Here is a 24,153-nt window from a genome sequence, read left to right on the forward strand (position 1 = left end):
GCCTTTTGGTTTATGCAGTTTTCTGAGCACAAGTCATTTTCTTAGCTTTATTTGCCTTCTCTTTTCAATCTTCACCCTGCAAGATATTATAGTGGTGCATACCTGCAAGGCAGGGAATCTTTACAAATGGCAATCTTTGGTAGTTATCTTAAAAAAAAAACTGGCTCCCCAATGATAACATGTAGTATATTAAAAAAAAAAAACACTCCTATTTTGTCTGCCCTCCTTTTCTGTTGCCACCTTGCAGTTTGTGACTTCTGGATAGTGGGAGGTCTGATGAACTGAACAAGACAGGCTGCAAGGAATTCCATTCCTGTCGAAATCCGTGATCCCTTGGTAGAGACAGCTCCTTCCACTCGGTGTGATTTCTTCTGTGTGACTTTGCAAGGGGCTCTGGTATGACTGCTGAACGTATGGCTCACAGAGGGAACAGTACAAGGCAAAAGGAAGCAAGCTGACTGGCTCACAGACGGGAGAGAGAGAGAGGAGCCCACAGCACAGCAACTGGCTTCCCTCTAACATGCAATTTTGAACTCAGCAAAACTGAAATCAAATTACCATCATATTGTGTGGGTGAAGGATTAAAGAGACGGGGCTACCGACTGCCTTAATGAGGATGAAGGATCCAGTAAGTCAAAGAACAACCAAGTACATCTAATGTCTGGACCCTGAAGCCTCATGTAAGTTTTCATTATGCTCTGTATTGCTGAAAACTATTTTTAGTGCTATGTTATTTGCCTTCCAGTGTGAAGCTGTGCTTGGCTAAAAGGCAGTCATTACAATTAGTGCTTCTAGTGTGGCCAATTGCCTCGCAATCGGTACAGGAGACTTTTTTTTCTCTTTTGTATATGAAGAGACATAGTCCAAGCTGAAATTGCCGACAGAAGTCTGTGACAATCCAGTTTAATACGGCATGTGAACTATAACCAAAAGCATATCCAATTACAAGAAGGGTGACACTGATGTATTTTTCATCAACAGGCTTAAGGTAGAAAATACAGAATCTTGTTCTAGGGGACTGCAAACTATGTTAATACAACTGTATTTAATATAGTGCACTCAACAGTATCAACAGAATGAGATGTAGCTAATGAGGGAGCCTGGGTAGTCACAAAACTTTTTTGCTCAAAACATATTTTTCTCCCTGAATTCTCACTTTCCATTTTACAAACTCATTCTGCTTTGTAACCTTGTTAAAGGAGAAAACACACACACACTCACACACCCCAAAATAGATCTATCAGTGGATTTTATATGGGATACTAGAGGAAAGAATAACAACCACATACTTCTATAATTCCTATCAGTTCTTTAAATATTGCTTTAAAGATGAAGGGGGTGGGAAGAATCAATGCATTGTCAAAGCCCATCAGTTTCACCAGCTTCAGGTTTACATAGTATGGGGATAAAAAAAGATAGATGAACAGTGGCCAGAGGTTATAACTTGTTCTTTTTTTTCATATTTCATCTTTGCAAAGTTCAGGCTGAGAAATGGATATTCTTGTGGAAGAGGATAGCTCTGTGACCCCAACTACAAACTCCTTAATACAATTAAACCATGACAGAAGACTCTACAAACCTGATTTCCTCTCTGGAGAGAACAACACTTCTGATGCACTTAACTGGACCGTGGATGCTGAAAATGGCACAAACTTCTCCTGTGAAGGTGGCCTCGCGCCCCCTTGTTATTCCTTACTCCATTTCCCAGAGAAAAACTGGCCCGCATTGCTGACAGCTATAGTGATTGTTCTTACCATTGCTGGAAACATACTTGTCATTATGGCAGTCACGCTGGAGAAGAAACTGCAGAATGCCACCAATTACTTCCTGATGTCACTTGCCATTGCTGATATGCTGCTGGGTTTCCTGGTGATGCCAGTGTCAACATTAACCATCTTGTATGGTGAGTATCACTTATGTTCCCTGATGCACACTCACTCACTCACTAGTCACAAAGTGTGTATGTGTGTACTTGGGCTCAGTAGATTAGAAATATGTATCAGGAAAAAATAGAAGAAGAAATAGCCATTATTAAGACCCAAGTCTCTCATGTTCTGGTAGCTAATGAAAAATTACTCTAATTAATATGGATGTTAGATCATATGGAAAAGGGAAGACAGTTACCATGGGAAAAAGTCAGAGTATCAGTGTTTAGGGGCAGGCATATATAATTTCTTCCTAACTCTTCTAAGTTTTAATGCTTCTAAACAGGTATTTGTTTTGTATTGGTCCCAATGCTATCACAAAGCAATAACTTATGGCTTACTTGTCAGGACTCTGCTTGATTTTTGGTCCTTCATATTCTTCCCCAGCAAACATTCCAGCCTTCATGATAGAACAGCTTTATCTTTGTCACCCAGTTTTCTGCACTTCTAACGTAGCAAAGCCTTCCCCATTACTCTGGAACATTTGCAGAGCAAACGTTAATGGTGCAGTGAGCTTCACGTTAAAATATGCAAGCCTCTATTAGAATAAAATTTAATTACTCCCATTTTTAATCATTCTCTCCCCCGAGGTTCTTTGACTGCACTTTTCAATGACATCATCAGCCATTCAAATATGCGTACACATACCATTGCAACCTAAAATATGCAGGGGGTAATTTTAATGAAGGTAGATTAGAAAGTAGGGGGAGAGATTTCACAGCATTTAAAACAGTCAAATAAATGTATGGGTGAAGTCTGCAAACATTTGACTGCTTCAGCTGGGAAACAGAGTGTATGATACCCTTTCCAGCAGATGAGTAATACAACTAGGTATAAATAAATAAAAATCCTTCAGGCAGCTGACAGCTACAAACTGACAGGCAAATAAAGGTTAAAGAGATGAGTTACGAAGGAGTTCCCATTTAGAGATGCTTTTCTGGCCAATTTTTAAGAACATGACTGGTATAAAAATCAGCACAGAGCATGTGAGATGGGGAGCGGAGGAAGTGAGGGAGCCAGGTTGCACAGAATGCGGACGGTTCCCTCACTGAAAGTCTTAAAGCTCACTTCTCAGCCGTGCTGACACCCCGGGACAGTTGCACGAAATTAACGTTGTCTTTACCCTGAGCCCCAGCGTCCTACTGCCCTCCAAGGTGAACACCAGCCTGGGTGTTATTCTAGAAAATACAAAGCGAGAGAAGAAGAAAAGGAGAGAGGGGACCAGTCCTGGGTTAGTAAAGAGCAGGCTGTAGGAATGGGAGCCAGGAGACCAGGGATGCGCCCCGAGAAAGCAAAGTGGTTTGTAAGACTTAGCAGCTATACTCTCTAAGCAAAGGAGTCGAGGGCCGGGAACCGGCTTTCACTTGAGAGGACGGCAGTGCCCCCTGGCGGTTTACGCTGGCGCTCCTTGCCTCCCTTCCACCGTTCGCTGCTGCGGTGAATACCCTGCTGGATACTTTTCATCCACTTGCGCTCTGAACTCTTTTGGGATGTCGCTTAGTGGCCGGAAAGACCCTTAAAAAAGTTCAAACCCCCACTGCAACTACTCAGTGTAAGCCCCGCTGCTTAGGAAACTTTGCAAAGGCGAGCAAATCAGCCTAATGAGGCTTTCCTGACAGACACAAAGTCTCCAGCCTTGGCTTGGGCTGTTTGCCAAAAAACCTCAGCAGAAGTCTTCTGGTTAGGCTGGCATCCTACATACCACCCTCTAGATTTCGAAGCATTCACATAAGCATTTTTATGAGAGTATTTTTACATTAGGGAGAGTTTCTGAAAATATTTCTGGCCCATCATGAGGTATGGAATCTCATGATAGGTTATAAAAACAATTATTACAACTTTGCACCTCACCAGTACAGAAACCTAACACCTTCTCCAAGCCTCGACATGACTCCAAGAACTGTTAATATGAATGAAACCATTAATGATTGGGGGGAATCACTTGATAAAGTTGCTTTGGGCAATTTAGTTTAAAAAAAAAAACTTTGTTACTCTCAAATGCTTTGTATAACAACAGATAAGGCAAGCTTTAAGTGTGTACAGCAAAACTATAGTAAACACTAAGTGTTATGAGATACCTAAAGCTGTTGCCCCACTGATGCTAACCCTCTTTGTTGCTATAGGGTACAAATGGCCCTTGCCCACAAAACTCTGTGCAGTCTGGATTTATCTGGATGTGCTTTTCTCCACTGCCTCCATCATGCATCTCTGTGCAATCTCCTTGGACCGCTATATAGCTATTCGGAACCCCATTCATCACAGTCGCTTTAACTCAAGAGCTAAGGCGTTTTTGAAAATAATTGCTGTTTGGACCATATCAGTAGGTAAGTGAGGACATTCAGTATCTGTCTCCAAGCCGCAGTTCTCTGCTTTGCCAGAAGACTTGATATATTGGTTGACCTTTTTAAAAAGGACATTCAAAAATGTATAGTTTTGTTTGCCACATAATGTAATAATAATCTGATTTCCAAATTACTGAGGTTTTTTTTTTAATATATGGCCGGATAGATAACACAATTCAATTCAACAAGCATTTATTAAGTGTTACTATGTGTCTGGAGGACACTGTGCTAGGCATGAGGAATGCAGACAACAACAATTCCTGCCTTCAAGGAGCTTGCATTCTACTGGTGGACTCAAGCTATACTTCCTACATAAGCAAGAATATGTTTATGAAAAACATCATGGAGTAGTGAATAGATAACAGCCTTGGAGTCAGGAAAACGTGGGTTCAAGTCTTGCCTCTGACACGTCTTGGCTGTGTGATCCCAGATAAGTTCTTTAATCTCTTAGTACCCCTGGACAATTCTCTTCAGTGATCAATTTCAGAACAGTTGCTGACTTATACTGAAAGAATGAATTTCTTCACAGAAAGTTCCTTGCCTAAACTGAAGAAATCATAGTTCTGGAGAACAGATGGATGGATGGATAGATAGATCAATAGATGGCTAGATCTAGATTTATACTCTACACTTCTAAGTATATAGACATCCACATAAATGTACATATTACATACAGAAATACATACATACGCATCAAGTCAGCTCCATAAACTCTGCATCATATTCCTCCAATTTACAACTCCAAACCATGAGTTGTAACAAGACCCCTAATCAAAAAGATACTCAACCCCTAATCAAAAAGATACTCAACATCTGCTGAGCATCCATGACATTCAAAGTGCTGTTAATAGAAGATGTAGTTCTAACCACAAAGTAGCCTGGGAATGGGCTCTAACAAGTATACATTGGCTAGAAAGGATTGGAGTGAGGTGCTGGGGCTGAGTCAAGGACCCCTCCAGCCACTCACTTAGTACAGCTGAGTGCACCCCTGCACCTTCTGATAACACAGCACACATCAGAGGTTTTCAAGAGCACTGCATCTGCCAGAATGATCTCTTGTATTTACAGTAGACCAGTCTCGAACATCCATCATAAGTGGATGGCCAGAGAAGGGAAAAGCTCCCAGTTATCATTCATTTGTTGCTGACAGATACCTCCTCAGAATGTTTAGCTTTTAGCTAAGAATTCCTTGAGATTAATTTGTTTTAGAACCACAAGATGTGTCAGTGGGTGACGTTGCATCCTTCCTGGAGTGGATGTGTGTATGGAATAAGAAAACAGGCAATTTAAGTCCAAGCAGAGAAATAAGTCTGTGACCTAAAGTAAATTAAACCAAGGACCTAATGACAATCAGGCAATGAGTTAAATAAGTTGAATGCAATCAACCTCTTTTCTTCTTCCTCTTTCGTTTGGTTTTCATGGGTATAAATAAAACTTACATTCCTATTGCACATTTTAATTTTTGCAAAGCTTTTTCTATTTTTATAAATACTCTGAGAATTAGACGTAGTTATGTATGATCACCATTTGACAGAATTAAAAATGAAGCAAGGCAATATGATGCATCAGGAGGAACTGGGGATTTGTAGTCAGAGGCCCTAGGTTCAAATATTGGTTCTGATACTTACTATCTGTGTGTCCTTGGGCCCTAGTCAGAGATCTTGATCTTGGGTCAATAATGGCAGATCTAAGACTAGCACCCACATTTCCTTATTCATAGTCACAGGCCTACTCCTCTTCCCCACTCCTGTTAGAAAATGCCATGTTTGCTTTTAGGAAATGCATAAGCATTCTTGCCATCAAGCAAGAGCAGCTGTTGCAACATGGAGATACATGTAGGAGCAATGAGGATTTTGCATTTACTTGGACTAGTGTTTTGCAAACCATTCAACAACTTCTTTTAAGTGTCAACCATGTGCAAAGCACCATGTTTGGATATTTACTGACAGTCCAGGGGCAGTAGTCAGTCATCCACAAATTTTGGACTAAGAGAAATCCTTAAGCTGTGAAGGAGTTTCTTCCACTACAATCCTCACATGTGGTTATCAAGCCTCTAATTAAACATGTCCAGTGACAGGAACTCACTACCTACTAAATTAACCCATTTTATTTTGTTTCAGTTCTAATTATATGGAAGTTATTTATCTTAAACTGGAATTTGCCTCCCTGTATTTCAATTCATTAGTCCTACTTTTCCCCATCAGAAACAAGAAAAATAAATCTAATCCCTCTTCCATAATAACCTTCAAATATTTGAGCATAGCACCTATGTCACCACACACACATGAAACTGGGATATTTCATCTATAACTGTTGTAGATGAAATATCCCAGTTCCTTAAATTTAGTCTCATATAACATGTCATTTTTTAGTCCCCTCACTGCCCCAATAATAATCCTCTGGACACCTGTCAATGTCTCTTCTAAAATGTGGCACCTAGAACTGGACACAACACACCAGTTGTGACCTGACCAGGGCAGAATACAATGAGATGGCTGCTTCAGTCATTCGGTAGACTTTCAAATCAAAGAATTGTAGAAACTTAGTTTTGGAATGGACAGCACAGGTCATGGAGTTCAACCCAAACTGAGGAGGAATCCCTCTACGAGTTATCAGTCAGCCTTAGCTTGAAGACCTCCCGTAATGAAGTACTGGCTGCCTCCCAAGAAGACTATTCCACTCTAGTAGAGCTCTAAATGCTAGGAAGCTTTTCCATTGAAACAAAATTAGCTTCTCCACAATATCCACACATTGCCTCTCATTCTGCACTTTGGGACAAGCCAAACAAGTCAAGTCTTCTTCAATGTGACAGCCCTTCACATACTTGAAGGCAGCTCTTATGTTGTACCTGAGTCTTTTCTTCTTTAGGCTAAATAGCCTGTTCCATCAAGTTAAGATTGAGTGTTACATGGCAATGTATCCAGTCTTTCAATCATCCTAATCCTCCTTCTCTGTACGTGCTCCAGATTGCCAATATCCTTCCAAAACTGTAGCATAAAAATTGAATGTTGTACTCTATATGTGGTCTGACCAGTGTAGGGTATAAAAGGACTATTAGGTCCTTATTTCTGGAGACTGTGCTTCTGTAAATGAAGCCTGAGTTCACATTAGCTTTCGGTTGTTAGCTGTCATATCACATTGTTAATTCATATTAAAACGACAGCACACTAAAACCCCAAGGCTGTTTTAACAGAAACAGTTGTCTAGTCATCACTGCTTCATCTCAGGGGCAGCTAGGAGGTGTAGTAGAGTGTCAGGCCTGGAGTCTTCCTGAGTTCACATCTGGCCTCAGACACTTACTAGCTATGTGACCCTGAGCAAGTCACTTAACCCTGTTTGCCTCAGTTTCTTCATCTGTAAAATGAGCTGAAGAAAGAAATGGCAACCCATTCCAGTATCTTTGCCAAGAAAACCCCAAATAGGGTCACAAAGAGTTTCCTAAACCTAATGTAATTGGTTTTTTGAGCCCAGTTGTATAGTTTTACATGTATTATAATAATTATGATAGCATTTATAATACAATTTTATTGTATCTCATTTTATCTTCACAGCAATCCTGGCAGATAGGTGCTATTACTACTCCCCTTTTATGGGTGAGGAAACTGAGACAGAGGGAGGTTAAGTGACTTGCTCCAGGGTTACACAGCTAATCAGTGCCTCAGACCAGTTTTGAACTCAAGTCTTCCTCTCCCAGTGCTCCTATTCCCTGTACCACCTAGGTATTGAGTTCTTTTTAGGCTCCTTACTCTACTTTACCTCAGACACTTATTAGAGTTAACAGCAAGATAAGCTTATCCTAGGAGGGACATATTGGTCCCTTTTCACTTTTGCAAATGTATTGAGGGTAGGTTAGAATGGAGAAACTTGAGTCAGAGAGACCAATTAGGAAACTATTATAATAACCCAAGTAAAAGGTAATGAGGGCCCAAGCTAGGGTCGTGGCTATGGGAGAAGAGAGAAGGGGATGAATGTGAAATTTTGTGAAGGTAGAAATGAAAAGCTTTGGCAGCTGATTGATTATGTAAGGGAGCAAAAACTGAGGATTTGTGCATGATACCAAGATTGTAAACCTGTGTGACTGGAAAGATGGTGGCATCCTACACAGAAACAGAAAAATTAGAAGACAGGTGGGTTTGGAGGCAAAGATGTAATGGAATCTGTGAACCAGGTTTGGAATCCATCCAAGCCTGTTCATCTTGCATAATTCACACAGTCCCATTGATAATAAAAAGGGAGGGTAAGGCTCTATTCACAGTCTACTGCATCCCCCAAGATGTACAGATTGCTCTCCCCTCAGAGTGCCTACCAGAGCCATGAAGTCATCTGGAGGTAGGAAGTTGGAAGAATTTTACCTTGGCAGCTGTCAGTGAGGGTGCCTGGATCCTGATAAGGGGTCCACACCCAGTGGGAAAGGGAAAAGGTTGGGAGTTCAGTCACAGCAGGTCTGTGGCAAAGTATGGAACAGACCAGGTAGAGTTGGGACCATAAGTGATCATGCATAAAAGGATGGTCTTTTTGGAGACAAGCACAAGGATTGGCTATTAGGTAGTAAAGTCAGGTGTGACCCATGTACCCACCTTCTACCTCTATGGATCACGCCAAAGACCCACTCCCCTAATCTAGCAGCCCTGTCTAAAAACAAAAATGGTATGAGAGACCCTATGCTGGCTCTGAGCCATCACTAGTTCCCTTTCTAAATGCTCACAAAGCATCACATTAATAATACAGTACATTCCAGAATTTTGCCAGGAATCAAAGCCAAATGCAATGGTCTATAGTTTAAGGAGTCTATTTTCTTTCTTCTTTGAAAAATTAGGAGGATGTTTGCTCTAACTCTATGACACTTTCTCTCCCAATGATTTTTCAAAGATCACAAATAGCTACTCAGCATTACCATCCACTTTTGTCCATATCCTGGGATATAGACACAGACAATAAGCATTTATTAAGTACCTACTATGTGCCAGGCACTGTGCTAAGTGCTGGGGATACAAAAAAGAGGCAAAAGACAGTGTCTTCCCTCAAGGAGCTCACGATCTAACAGGGGAGACAATGAGCAAACAAATATGTACAAACAAGCTTATACAGGACAAATAGAAATAATTAACAGAGGAGAGGCACTAGAATGAAGAGGGATTGGGAAAGGCTTCCTGTAAAAGATAGGATTTTAGTTGAGATTTGAAGGAAACCAGGGATGCCAAAAGACAGATAGAAGGGAAAGGGACCACAATCATATGTTGTTGGGTTATTTGTTTGTTTTTTAAATTCATGTCTTCTCCATAGCCATGATAACACACTCATTAAAATCTAATGGGGAACTCTGTCTGCAAGGAAAATTAGTTCAACCTGTGGCCATCACCCAGTTGGTGAAGATAATTAAGGGTGATTACCACAATGATGATGGTTTTGGAGAGGGAATGTCACATTTTAGGAACAGCAAGAAAGCCACTTTGGACTGACAAAAGAGTGTATGAAAAGTAGTAATGTATAATAAGCCTGGAAATGTAGAATGGAGTTAGGTTGTGAAGAATTTATACGCTTAACAGAGAAGAACACATTTGATCCCAGAGGTAATAGGGAGCCACTGGAGCTTATTGATTAGGAAGGCTGACATGCTCAGACTTACACTTTAAAAAATTCACCTTGGCAGCTGTATGATTGATGGATTGAAGAGGGAAGAATTGTGAGTTAGGGAGATTGATGAGGAGGTGATTACAACAATCTAAGTGAGGGGTGATGAGTGCCTCAACCAGAGTGGTGACTGTATTCATAGAGAAAAGGGAGAAGATGTGAGAATTATTGCAGAGGTAGAAATGATCAAATTTGGCAATGGAATTAGATATGCAGGGTGAGTGAGAGTAAGAAGTCAAAAGTGAAATCAAGGTTGCAAACCAAATGACTATGGGATGGCAGTACCCTGGACAGAAATAGAGAAGTTTGGTAGAATAGTGGATTTGAGAGGAAAGATACTGAGTTTTGTTTTGGTTATGTTGACTTTGAGATGTCCCTGTGACATTTTTTGAAATGACCAAGAGAATGCTAGTGATGTGAAACTGGAGCTCAAGAGAGATATGAGAACTGGATATCTAGATCTGTGGGTCATATGCATAGAGATGATCACTGATTTGTTCAACCTGTGGCCATCACCCAGTTGGTGAAGATAATTAAGGGTCATTACCACAATAACGATGGCTTTGGAGAAAGAATGTCACATTTTAGGAACAGCAAGAAAGCCAGTTTAGACTGACCAAAGAGGGCATAAGAAGAAATAATATATAATAAGACTAGATATGTAGGATGGAGTTAAGTTGTGGGGGGCTACATAGTAGGGGGCTACATAGTAGGTTAACCACAGTTAGGGAGGATGATATTTCAACTTGCTTTTATATGTTGTCTTCCCCAAAATTAAATTGTAACATCCTTAATTATGAAGGATATAGAATTATGAGGGATTATAGAATGATAAAAGATCATCTGATGGAGAAAATGGGAAGTGATGGGATTGAGGGTCCATATAGAGGGCTTGACCTTCATCTCTTCATCAGAAACTGGAGGAAAAGAGAATGAAGGATACAAGAAGGGGAAAAGAGTATGTGGAAATGCCTTCTATTTTCTCATTAAATATGAAGCAAGCAAGATCTAAGCCTAAAGATCAAGAGATCATCCAAAAATAATTGTTTCTATTATTTTCCCATTTGAATGGTGGTTCATAGGTTGTTAAAACCTGCAGGAACCTTAGAGTTCATGTTGTCAGACACCCTTGTTTTGCTAAAGAGAAAACTGAGGTGCAGAATAGTCAAGTGACTTATCCAAGGTCTATTTATTTGCAATGTTGAGACTCTAACCCAGGTCCTCTGACTCTTACCTTAGCGTTCTTTCCACTACCTGCCTTTTGACCATTTCCCTGCTCCATTCTAAGAGCAAAACGCATCAATTTTTATCAGTCAGACTATTTCTTAGTTTCTCTGGTTAAAGGTCTATTGAGGGAAAATACTGAAACTATTAAATTAGGTGAGATTAGTTGATTTTCTATGGATTTCATTTTTCCCTGTTAGACTTGATCTTTATTAACCGTGGGCAATCAAGTGTTCACTGCATTAAACAGTAATTCTTTCCCCCTTCAAAACCAACAGTAGCTTAAATTAAGCCTATGACGGTAAATATTTAAGAAAAGAGGAGGGAGTAGTCTGAGACAAAGACATAGGAGTAGAATTTCAGTTATCAGAATTTATAAACTAAAATGTTTCATCAACTCAGCATATACATGCAAAAACAGATGCCCATAGACATTCTTGGATGTTTTCTCACCTGCACAATGAAGAGGAGGTGAAATAGATTGTCTCAAAGCAGCTTCTAGCTCTAAACCTTATCACCTTAAGATTTGCATTTATTCATGCACGCACTTACATATTTATACACACACAAACTATAGCTACCAACAAAGAGTTGGTACAGGAGAAGAGAACAAGCTTTGGTGACATCACTGAGAAGCAAAAGGTTTATGCTTATCAGATCACTCAGAAGCTTTGGTGTGTTTGTGTAATGGAATCTGCCAACCCGTTCCTCCTCTGCCAAAGAAGCTCCATTGTACCAGATTATCTAATGAAAAAAGTACCCAGTAGTCATTTCTTAAATCTCTGTGTTTTTCTTTTATTTGCATTGCATTAAACCCAGTGAAATGAACACTACCATCTCTTGTTTGAAGTTTCCATCTCCTTTCCCTGGGGTTTTTGAAAATGTATTGAGCTGGGTAAGAATTTTATATGAAATCTTCCACTGAAATATATTGTTACACAACTGAATGCATTTTCAAGCCCCTGGTCTTGTGTAGATATAATCTTCAGCCCTTTATTTCCTGGCAATTCAGTAACTAGGTAAAAGGTGATATTCATAGATACATTGTATAAAAAATAATATCTTCACATAGTTCTTGCTTAAAGCAGAAGTAACTTGCTTCTGATGGCTACATTTCAGTCAGTCAATCAGTCTATCAATATTTATTAAGCACCTACTCTGTGCCAGACACTGTACTTAGCACTGGGGTTACAAAGAAAGGCAAAAGATAATCCCTTCCTTCAAGGAGCTCAAAATCTAATGGGAAGGACAACATGCAAACAAATAGTACAAACAAGCTATGTACAAGATAAATAAGAAATAATTAACAGAGGGAAAACACTAGAATTAAGAGGGACTGGAAAAAGGGAAGCCAGGAGGCAGAGATGAGGAAGGAGAGAACCAAGCATGGGGGATGACAAGAAAATGCCCCAGAGCCGAGAGACAGAGTATTTTGTTCCCAATTGGGAAAGGGGGGGGGGGGTATAAAGTATAAAAATACTGGAAATGTAAGACAGTAAGTTACAAAGGGCTTTGGATGACAAACAAAGGATTTTAAATACATGCATATGCATATATGTGGAAATTGAGTTGTTCATTAATATAAGCTTTTAGATCAGTAAGATGGTTACATCATATTGGTTCACTGACATTTTAGTTGGCTATTAAAATTATTAAATGACAGTAACTTACAAAGTGCTTCACATACATTATATGATGTGAGCCACACAGATGTGAGGAGAGTTCTACAAGTAATATTACCATCATTTTACAAATAAAAAAAAATTGAAATACAGAGAGGTAGTATCTTTCTTGAAGTCACACAGCTAGTATATGGTATCAAATACTCTTAAGTTTTCCTGACTTCACCTTCTTAGATGAGGCCCACTTCCATTTCATATATCAAATACTGAGGTTCTATTGTCAGAGTTGATATGAATAAGTTGCTAATGATAATTGGCAGATCTAGTTTGTTTTGCATCTATATGTTGTCATCATTTTAGTTTAATCTACAAATGTCCTTGGGATGACCTAGTTTAGTTGGCTTTCATGCCATACTTTTAGCTGGTTTGTCTTCAATTTCATTGCTTTTCACTGTTTTATAAAATAATACTACTAGTAACTATTTGTAAGACAATACTATTTGTATTTCTGTCATCATCCTGCTGATAAACTTGCACTCTAGACTGTCATTGGCCTTGCCCAACTTGTCTATTTGTTTGACAAGATGCCTAAATGTTTCCTGGCTGAAGTGAAGTGGTCTTTTGGCTTTTTTAATCTCCTTGATGAGGCAATTATTTCACATTTGTGATGTATGTAAAGTACTTTGCAAGCCATTATTACTAATAATCATTAAAATAGTCAACCAAAATCTATTAGTGAACCAAATGTGTTGTAGTCATCTTACTGAAATATTTAATAAGATTATTTAATAATAAATAACAATTCTAATATTAACATATTTGTTTAATCAAAATAAGTAGCTACAATACATTTCACTCCTTCTATAAGAAAGAGTGACAAAGTCAATGTCTTTACTGTCATCCATTTCCCATTTTAAAGAGTCATTAGATTAAATGAATAAATCAGGTTAGTGTTGTTGCTATTATACAGCGTCAAATCATCATTATCTTTTCTTCTAAGTTGATATTAATTTTGATCTTTAATATTGATGTCAAATAGCTGATTCTAAAGTGACTTTCATGAAGATAGCCAGTGAAATACTACTGCTAAAATAGTATTCACAAAATCCAAAACTTTATGACAATATGCTTGAGGGAATACTTATAAACACCAGAAGGAATCCCCTACAAGTCTCTAATGTTTGTCAGTTCTTATTTACAAATCACTTTTTCCAGTGTATTTTTGTTGACCTTCTCTATGCCCACCTTTGCACTGAAATAATTAAATATCAAGAAACTTGTTGATTTCATTGAAGAATCTTATCAATTTCTTTATAAAAATGGCATTGTCACAAACTAGCTATCTTCATGGTGGTAACCCTACTTATATTCATCATGAAAAACAAAATGAAAGATGACAAAATGTTCCATGAGGTTATTTTTCCTGTTGCCCTTGGGTACATAATGAAACCAACACCACCAATCCTATCTGTGTCCAACTTTCCAGTCAGCTCCAACTTCTTTATGTTCTGTGACATTGTTTATTGTATGAATAATACCTTCAATCAGTTTATTGACAATTGGACTAGGATCTCATATTTATAGTACCAACAGATACATTAATGTTTTAGATTTGGTCTAAAAACTGCTAGTACCCTCTGCTCTGCTCCCTTAGCCTTGTATTTAGGAGAAGGACAGGATAGTTTATAAATATATATATATGTCTATATATATATATATATATATATATATTGGGTATAGAAGACTTGGATTCAATTTTTACCTCAGTCACTTGTTAATTATATGAACCTGGGAAAGTCATTTAACTTTCTAAGTGTCTATTTCTTTATCTTTAAAATGAATATAATAGTAATACTTAACTCATCAGCTTGTTGGAAGGATCAAAAGAGAAAGCATGTTTTGCAAAGTTTTAACAGCTGTATAAATACAAGCTATGATTGTTTTATTCTCATCATCTCATTTTTTTTCAATAGAGTTCAAGTAGAAATGATCTTGGGATAGTTTGCTAGTCTTCTATCATTATTTTGTATTTATATTTAATGTTCTGTGGATTATTGTAAAGGTCAACAAGATAACTACTTTTTTCTATTGAATAGCAGTATTTGGGATATTATTAGTGTTATTGCTGTTATCATTCTGATGATGATAATGAGGAATATTAGTAGTAGTAGCAGCCACAGCAACATCAATTTAATGGTTGGTCATAACTAAGAAGTCCTTCACCTAGATGTAAGAAGACTAATAAGATATGAAGGTAAAATGTTATGAGGGGTTTTAAAAACCAAACCGAGAATTTTACATTTTATTCTAGAGGTTGTATGAAACTACTGAAGTTTATTGAATAGGGGAATGATATGGTAAGAACTGTATTTTAGGAAGATCATTTTGATACATGAGTGGAAGATGGACCAGAGCAGGGGTGGGGAACATGTGACCTCAAGGTCACATGGGTGGCCCTCAGGGTCCTCAGGGGCAGCCCTTTGACTGAACAAATCCCCTTAATGAAAGAATTTGTTCTGTAAAACTTGAATTCAGTCAAAAGGCTGCCCCTGAGGACTTAGAAGGCCATATGTGGCTTTGAGGCTGCAAGTTTCTCCACCCCTAGACTAGAGAATGACAAGAGTCTTGAGGGAGACCACCAAGTTGTTGTACTAATCCAGGTGCGAGGTGATAAGGGCATGAGCCAGAATGGTTGCTGTTCAGAGGAGAGAAGGAGACATAAAGAATATATGTTACGAAGGTAGAAATGGTAAGATGTGACTACTGACTGAATATAGGGGAAGGTGAGAATGAAAAGTTGAGGATGTCACTAAGGTTACAAGTCTGGGTTGCTGGGAGGATAGTGGTACCCTCAAAAAATTAGTGGGAACTAGAGAGAGGAACATTGTGGGGGGAAATAACTTCAGTTTTGAAAATGATGACTTTAAGGTGTCTGCAGGAGATCTAGTTCAAGATTTCTAAAAATTAATTGAAGATGCAAGTCTGGAGTTTAGGAAAGAGATTAGAATTTGACAAATAGATCCAAGAGTCATCTGCATAGAGATGGCCATTGAAACCATGGGAGCTGATGAAACCACCAAGTGAAATTGTATAAAAGGAGAAAATAAGATGGTCCAGGACAGAACAGTGGGGGCCCCCATGGTTAGTGGGCCTGATGTGGGTGAAGAACCACTAAAGGAAGCAGCAAAGGAGCCCTGTCGCTGTCACAAAAACCTAGAGAGAAAAGAGTATCAAGGAGAAGCAGATGACTGACTATGTCAAAGGCTGAAAAGAGATCAAGAAGGATAAGAATTGGGAAAAGGTCATGAGATTTGACAATTAAGCAATCATTATTTTTGAGAGAATAGCTTCAATAGAATTATGAGGTTAGAAACTAGACTGCAAAGAGTTAAGAAGAAAGTACACAGAAATAAAATGGAAGCACCTAGTGTAGACAGTCTTTTCAAAGAGTTTAGCCACCAAAGAGAGGAGAAATATAGATATGTCAATCTTTGGTAGTTTGGCACTGAGTAAGAAAATATATTTGGGCAGTATTATCATTTTTATTATATTGGTTTAACCTACCCATGAGTAATTAATATGTGTCCTATTTTTAAGTCTGTCATTATTTCTTTAAAGAGTGTTTTGTAGTTGTTTCATATAGTTGCTGTGGGTGACTTGACAGGTAAACTCCAATATATTTTACATATTCTGTATTTATTTTAAATGGAATTTCCCTTTCTATCTCTTCTTTTCTTGCTGGATTTTGTGGCTAATATATAGAAATGCTTATGATTTGTGTGGATTTATTTCATATCCTAAAACTTTGCTGAATTTATTATTTTAATTAATTTGGTTAACTCTTTAGAATTTTCTGTCATCATATATGTAAAAAGCAGTAATTTTTGTTTTCTCTTTGCCTATACTTATTCCTGCTATTTGTCTTGACTTTTTGCTATCACTAGCATTTCTAGGACTATATTAAGTAGGAGTGTTGATGACGGATATCTTTGCCTTTCCTATGATATTACTGGAAAACCCTTAAATTTTCTCCTTTACATATAATGTTTGCCCTTGGTTTTAAATAGATACTATTACCTTATTAATGAAAGAGCCATTTATTAATATGTGTTTTAATAGAAACTCATGTGGGATTTTGTCAACAGTATTTTGAATATTTGCTGATATAGTCAGATAGCTTTTATTAGTAGAAATATTAACATGATTTTTTAATATTTATAATCTTTTTTATGTTGAATTAATCCCAAAGTATTCATATAAATCCACACTGATCATAGTGTATAATCTAATGCTATTGTTGGCTTTTTGCTAATATGTTATTTAAAATTTTGTATCAATGCTATTTGAGGATATTGGTTGGTGTTTTTCTTTCTTTGCTTTGTCTAACCCTGGTTTGGGCATCAAGATCGTATGTGTATCATAGAAGAAGATTGATTAGAAGGGTACCCTCTCATTATTCTATTATTGCAAGCAATTTATGTAATATTAGAATTTATTGGTCCAGGAATTTTTGATGGAATTCACTCATAAATCCATCTGGCCCTGGAGATTTGGCAGGGGTGGGGAGGGGCGGGAAGTCCACTTAGGCTTTGTTCAATTTCTTTTTTCTGATAATGGGTTGTTTAATTTGCTTTGTTCTTTTTTTTCTTCTTCAGTTGTGAATTCTTTTTGTCTTTGACAGTTTGTTTTTTCTCTTTTTAAAAATCAGCTTTTTATCTGTTTTATTAGTTTTTCCAGCTTTATCAGCTTTAATGATTAATTCAACATTTTTATTTCAATTTCCATCATCTCTTCATTTTTCAGAATTTCTACTTTGTTGCTTAATTGGGGGTAGGGGAACACTCAGATACGTAGGAAGAGAACCAGGAGAACCAGTGTCACAAAAATCTAGAGAGAAGAGAGTGACCAAAATGTCAAAAGTACTGAGAAGTCAAGCGTGATTAGGATTGAGAAAAGATCATTAGATTTAGCCATTAAGAGACTATTCATGACTTTAATGAGAGCAGTTTCAGTTGAATGATGATGTTGAAAGCCAGACTGCAAAGATTTAAGAAGACAGTAAAAGGAAAGAAAGTAGAGGTACCTTTTGTAGGTGGATTTCTCAAGGAGTCTAGCCACAAAACAACTAGCAGGGATGAGTGACTCAAGTGAGGGTTTTTTGAAGATGGCAAAGACATGAATGAATTTGTAGGCAGTAAGGAATTAGCCAGTAGACAGGAAGCAGCTGAAAATTATATACCAAGGTCTGTTGATTGTACCTTCACAACATCTATTGAGTATGCCACCTTCTATCCTATGACATGACCAACCACTCTATTGCAGGCCCTCATCTCCTCATGCCTGGACCATTGCAATAGCCTTCTGGTTACTCCCTCTGCCTAAAGTCTCACCCCACTTTAGTACATCCTCCATTCAAATGTCAAGATCATCTTCCTAAAGAAAGAATAGGAATGATAGGACAATCTGATGAAGAAGACAAGATGCAGTGGGATCACTTGTGGAGGTAGAAGGGTTTGCCTTGACAAGAAGAAGGGCCACCTCATTATGTGAGACAAGGGTGAAGGAAGAAAGAGTGGTGGAAGGCAACTCTAAGTGATGTGAGATGAGGAACAAGGGTTTTCTCTTGTTCTATGGGAGGGCCAGTGAGAGGGAGAGAATGCAAATTTCAATTAAAAAAAAGATAATTTTTAAAGAACTTTATTTTGAGGAGACTTCATCACACTTCAGATGAGTCAATGAAACAAAAAAGGGTTAAGAAAACCTTCCTAAAGAACTGCATCTTAAAAAAAAAAGAACTGTATCTAGCATGGTAGGAGTACTACTATGGAGAATTGATGCAATAACCTGAATAAGAATTACACAGGGTGAAAAAAATGATATGGACTTAAATCTGCACTAATGAAGGGTACAGTTATGCCAATAAGATCATAGATCCATCAGATTATTGAAGTATTAAATCAATCAACAAGCATTTAATAAGCTCTCATTACACCAGGCAGGGCAATACGCTAGGTGGCACAGAACCTGGAATCAGGAAGACCTAAATTCAAATCTAACCTCAGATACTTATTAGTTGTGTGACCCTGGACAAGTCACTTAACCTGTTTGCCTCTGTTTCCTCATCTATAAAATAAGCTGGAGGATATGGCAAAACACTCTAATATCTTTGCCAAAAAAAAAAACCCAATCACAAAGAGTTGGATCCAACTAACCAACAACAATGTGCCAGGCACTGTGCTAGGCACTGACATTCCTTTCCCTTAAAGATCTTGCACACTCTTGGCCATCACACTCACATGAGTTGTTTTTGACACCTATATGCAAGTCACATAACCTTTAAACCTCAGTTTCTCTTATCTATAAAATAAGAATAACATGCCTGAACTACCTGCCAAACAGAATTATTACAAAGAAAACACTTTATAAACCATCAGGCATTGTATAAATGTGCTATTGTGAAAGAAGCATCTGTATTATTTGGGGACTTTTGCCTTCAATAAGCAGAAGTTACAATGCATAGAACTGAAGAGCTCTTAGAAGTCATTGGATCCAACCTCTTGACTTCCAGAAAGTTAACAGCTTAGTTATTCAAGAAGGAACAGGTAGATAAGAATGGGAAATAGCATTATGACAGAATAGTGACACTGGCATTCATCCCTGGCAAAATTCTAAATCAAATGGCTAGATGCAATTATTAGGAATTATCATGGGTTCACTAAAAACAAGTCAAATCAGAATAATGTCATTTCTTTACCAAATATATAATGTATCTTGAATTCAGAAGGCTAATAAACAAATTATTTCATTATATCCATGTTCAAGATGAGGAAATATAGGTTGAATAAAGACAAAGCTATAGGGAATTGAAAACCATATCCAAAGAATATTATTTAATGGATTGATGTTCATCTGAAAGTCTTGGTTCTGTTCTATAGAGCATTTGTATCAATGACGTGGAAAACAACAAAGTAAGAATTCCAATCAACTTTCTAGATGACCAAAGCCAAGGGATAATCTCATTTTTTCATTTGGATGACAGAATCAATATTGAAGAAGAATCCAATATGTTGGAACTATGGAATTTCAGCTGAAAAGATGGTATTTTAAGAAGGATAAATACCAAGTCTTACACTTTAATTCAAAATTTCAAGAAGATAGGGGATACCTGGCTTAATAGCAATTCATATGAAAAAGTCCCAAACATTTTGTTCAACTGCAACATCAATGTGACCCAAAAGTTAGATATCAATGCCAAAAAGGTAATTCACTATTATGCTACATTAATGTAAGTCTAGTATGAGGGACAAGGGAGGCAATTGTCACACCAACCTAACTATATGTGGAATATTGTGCCCATTCAGGGTGCCATGATTTAAAATACACATTGACAAAATGGAATATATCCAGAGAGGAAGCCAACCAGGGTAGGTTAAAGGAAAAAGTTGAAAGAGTTAAAAATATTTTACCCAAAGAAGGGAAGGAAACTATAAAGACAATAAGCAAATGAAAAGTGGAAAATATGTGTCAAGATTTCTAAAACAAACTATTTTCTCAATTAATGATGTTGGAGCTCCCACATTTCAACCCTAACATCCCCATTCCCAATATGCTATATGAGGAAGCAGACAAATGAAGCAGTGCTTTTACACATGTCTGGGCCAGACCAATTATACATGTTCAGAGGCAGTCCATGTTTGAGACAACATAATTTTGAAGGGGAATTAAATCTCAAGCTCTCTGAAAGATGAAAAGAAACCAAATTTGGAGGTAAGGTAGGAGGTATAAATCACAAATATTATCATTTATTAGATTTTGTCACAGAAACTTACTGCAGAGATTTTTTCTAGCTACCTACTTACCTACATTTTGCCTACATTTATTTTGTTTATACAAAACTTTTAAAATTTTATACAATCAAAATTGTGCATTTTATCTTCTGTAGTTTTATTTACAACTTTTTAATCATGAACTCTTTCCATATCCATAGATCTAAAAGGTTGGTTTTTCCTTGCTCCTCTAATTTGTTTATATCACCCTTTATATCTATCTATCTGAAGCTTACCTTGGTATGTAAGGTGATATGTTGATCCATACTTAGTTCCTGTCAAACTGATTTCTTGTTTTCCTAGCAATTTTGTTTACTATTGAGTCAACCCAATAGCTGCGGCCTATCAAACACTAGGCCACATTATTCTCTCCATTGTACACCTAATCTGCTCCACTGATCTACCTTATTTCTTAACTAGTACCAGTTTTGATTATTACTTCTATATAATATGCTTTGGGTCCCCTTCCTTCCTGCTTTTTTCATCATCACCCTTGAGATATTTAATTTTTTGTTCCTCTAGATTAATTTTATTACTATTTTTTTGGTTTGGGTTTTTTTTTTGGTTGCTTTTTGGTGAGGCAATCAGGGTTAAGTGACTTGCCCAGGGTCACACAGTTAGTAAGTTTCAAGTGTCAGAGGTTGGATTTGAACTCAGGTCCTCCTGACTCCAAGGCTGGAGCTCTATCCAATGAACCACCTAGCTGCCCCCACTACTATTTTTTTCTAAATGTGTTCGATAATCCTTTGGTAACTTGATTGGGATGACACTGAATGAGTAAATTAATTTGAGAAGTATTGTCATTTTTGTTACATTGGTTCAACCTAACCATGAGCAATTAGTATTCTTCCTATTATAGTCTGTCTTCATTTCTTTAAAAAGTATTTTTAGTTGTATGTATATGCATGTGTAAATTGGTAGACATATTGGTATATATTGGTAGACTTCTACATGTTTCATATTCTTTATTTTCCATGAAACTTCTTCTTCTATCTCTTTTCTTGTTATATCTTGTTGCTAATATGTAGAAATACTGATGATTTGCATTATTTACTTTATATCCTATTACTTTGTAATAATTTCAATTAATTTCTAGCTGAATTTCTAGGGTTCTCTCAGTAAACCATTCATATCATCTGCCAAAAGTGATGATTTTGTTTCTTCTTTTCCTAGGCCTATTCCCTTCATTTCTTTTTCTTGTCTTATTGCTAGAACTACCATTTCTAGTACTATATTAAATAGTAAAGGTGATCATTGACATCCTCGTTTTGTGCTGAATTTTACATCACTGGAAATGTTTGTGAAAGTGTAGATAATCATCTTGCAGGGACATTATAGAGGGGTTCCTACATTAGTTAGGAAGTTCTGCTGGACCAAGGGTTCTCTACCTTTTTGTGTGGTGTGGACCACATTTACAGTCTGATGAATCCTGTGAACATTTTAGAATAATTTTTAATGCATAAAATACATTACATAAAATAAATCAGTTGTATTAAAATAAATTGTGTATTTGTGTTTGTCAAACAAATTCACAAACCCGAGGTTAAGAATGTCATAGACTAGATGATCTTTAAGGTTCTTTCAAATTCTACGAAGACTGAGTTAATGACAAAAAATGGCTTGCTTCTTTACCTTGTTGTATACCTTCCTCTTAACAGTGATTAGCAGAAATAAAAATCAGCCTCACCCATAGAAGACTGCATACAATCAAATTATGTTCTTCCTCTGATGTATCTCACATGTCAGGACATTGTCCCTTAAAAGGATAAGAGAATAAGAACTTTTGTGTACTTGCTGGTGATTAAGTACAATTAAGTGGACCGAGAGAGGGTATGAAAAGGGTATGGTTCAAGCTGTGCCCTCAAAGGATAAACAAAATATCCTACTGAGATCAAAATACAAAGAATTCGCTAAGTCAACCAGTTGAAAGGACTTGGCATCCAGGTATGAAGTAATGCCAGGTACACCAAACCTAGGAGGAAAGTGAATGGAATTAGAACTAGAAAGTATCACAGAGAGAAAAAAACACAAGGTGTCAATGAATGGCAGTTTGACTCATCCAAAGGTAATGTGCTTTTATTGTTGTGGTTTGCCAGCTTCTTCCTCCTCATTCACCTGCCCATGATGCTGCAGACTCAGATATCACCCAATGAAGATTCATACCGAGAGCCAGGACAAGGCAGTTAGGCACCTTAGGCAAAATTTTAAAATTAATCCCCCACACATGCCACAAAAATATTTTATACACCCCCCAGAACCACTCCTCTATACTACTATCTATTGAAGAATTTGAACCTTCGCTGTAATATATGTGAGTTAGTGACTAAATTAAATTCAGCATACATTTAGCTAAGTAATAACAATGAAAAAACAAAATAAAAACAGTTTCTGCCATCTAGAAACTTACATTCTACTGGGAGAAAGGGAGGGGAGGATCCAACATTTACACAGAGGTAGCTAGATGGCACACTGAATCGACTTGGAGGCAGGAAGACCTGAGTTCATATCCAGTTTCATACACTTACAAGTTGTGTGACCATAGGCAAGTCACTTAACCTATTTTTGCTTCAGTTTCCTCAACTTAAAAGTGCAAATAATAATAGCACCTACCTCATAAGGTTATTGTGAGGATAAAATGAGATAATGTTTGTAAAGCACTTTGTAAACCCTAAAGCACAATGTAAAAGCCACCTATTATTATATAAGCACATATAAAATAACTTAAGGAGGGAGTACTAACAACTAGGAGAATCAAGCAAAGGCTTGCCTGGGGAGGCAGTGACTGAGTTGGGCCTTGAAGGAAGCTAAGGATTCTGGGAATTGGCAAAGAGAGGGAAAATTCTGAACATGAACTACAGCCTGTGCAGAGACATGGAACTAGGAAATGAAATGTAGATGAAATGAAAGGGAATAATGTACAATGGAAAGGTTAGCTAGAGACAAGTGGTGAGGGACTTTAAATGCCAATACATAATTTATATTACATTCTAAAGGCAATTGAAGATTCTTAATCAGGGAAGTGCCACAGTCAGACTTATCCTTTAGAAATATTATTTTGTTAGTTATACTAGCCCCCCTTTGGTTCTGTCTATTTTTCTATCATCATGCCTAAATGGAGAGACAATCATAACTACTATGGCAATCTCAGGCAGCCTAGCTGCAAGGATGTTGAAATACTAAGCTTCCAAAACAGCAGAAATGAAAAAGGAACCACGATGGGTTAAGGTAGCATGTAGAGAATGACAGTGTAGATTTTTTCCTTATTATTATGCACATCCTTAGAGCACTGGAATACTCCAAAGTTGGGTGGCACTGATATTTACAATACATTCTTCAACCATGAAAGTATCTTGGGGATGAAAATATAGTAGGCTATGCTTGTTGACCAACTGACTACTCATAACTACAGATCTCAAGCCTCCAACACTGCCCTTTCCATTTAAACAAATAAGCCGAGATTATACCATTAACTCTTAATCATGAAACACTTAGTAACAGAAGGTCAAGAGATAGTAATCATAATATGACATAACAAACGTTACATTACATTACATAACAGTCTACTGATAAACCGGGGTCACCG

General features: G+C 37.4%; 1 protein-coding gene across 1 annotated transcript in view; it reads left to right on the forward strand.

Annotated features, from left to right (window-relative positions):
• Positions 1-485: 485 nt before the first annotated feature.
• Positions 486-24,153, forward strand: part of HTR2A (5-hydroxytryptamine receptor 2A) — a 60,791-nt gene continuing 37,123 nt past the window's right edge. The window contains exons 1-3 of the mRNA XM_027848321.1: positions 486-680; positions 1,484-1,903; positions 4,049-4,249. Coding sequence (XP_027704122.1) covers positions 1,492-1,903; positions 4,049-4,249 — 613 coding nt within the window. The 5' untranslated portion in view covers positions 486-680; positions 1,484-1,491. The remainder of the gene's footprint in view (positions 681-1,483; positions 1,904-4,048; positions 4,250-24,153) is intronic.

This window comes from Vombatus ursinus, unplaced genomic scaffold (genome assembly GCF_900497805.2).
Source record: "Vombatus ursinus unplaced genomic scaffold, bare-nosed wombat genome assembly UNPS02005659.1, whole genome shotgun sequence".
Taxonomy (NCBI): domain Eukaryota; kingdom Metazoa; phylum Chordata; class Mammalia; order Diprotodontia; family Vombatidae; genus Vombatus; species Vombatus ursinus.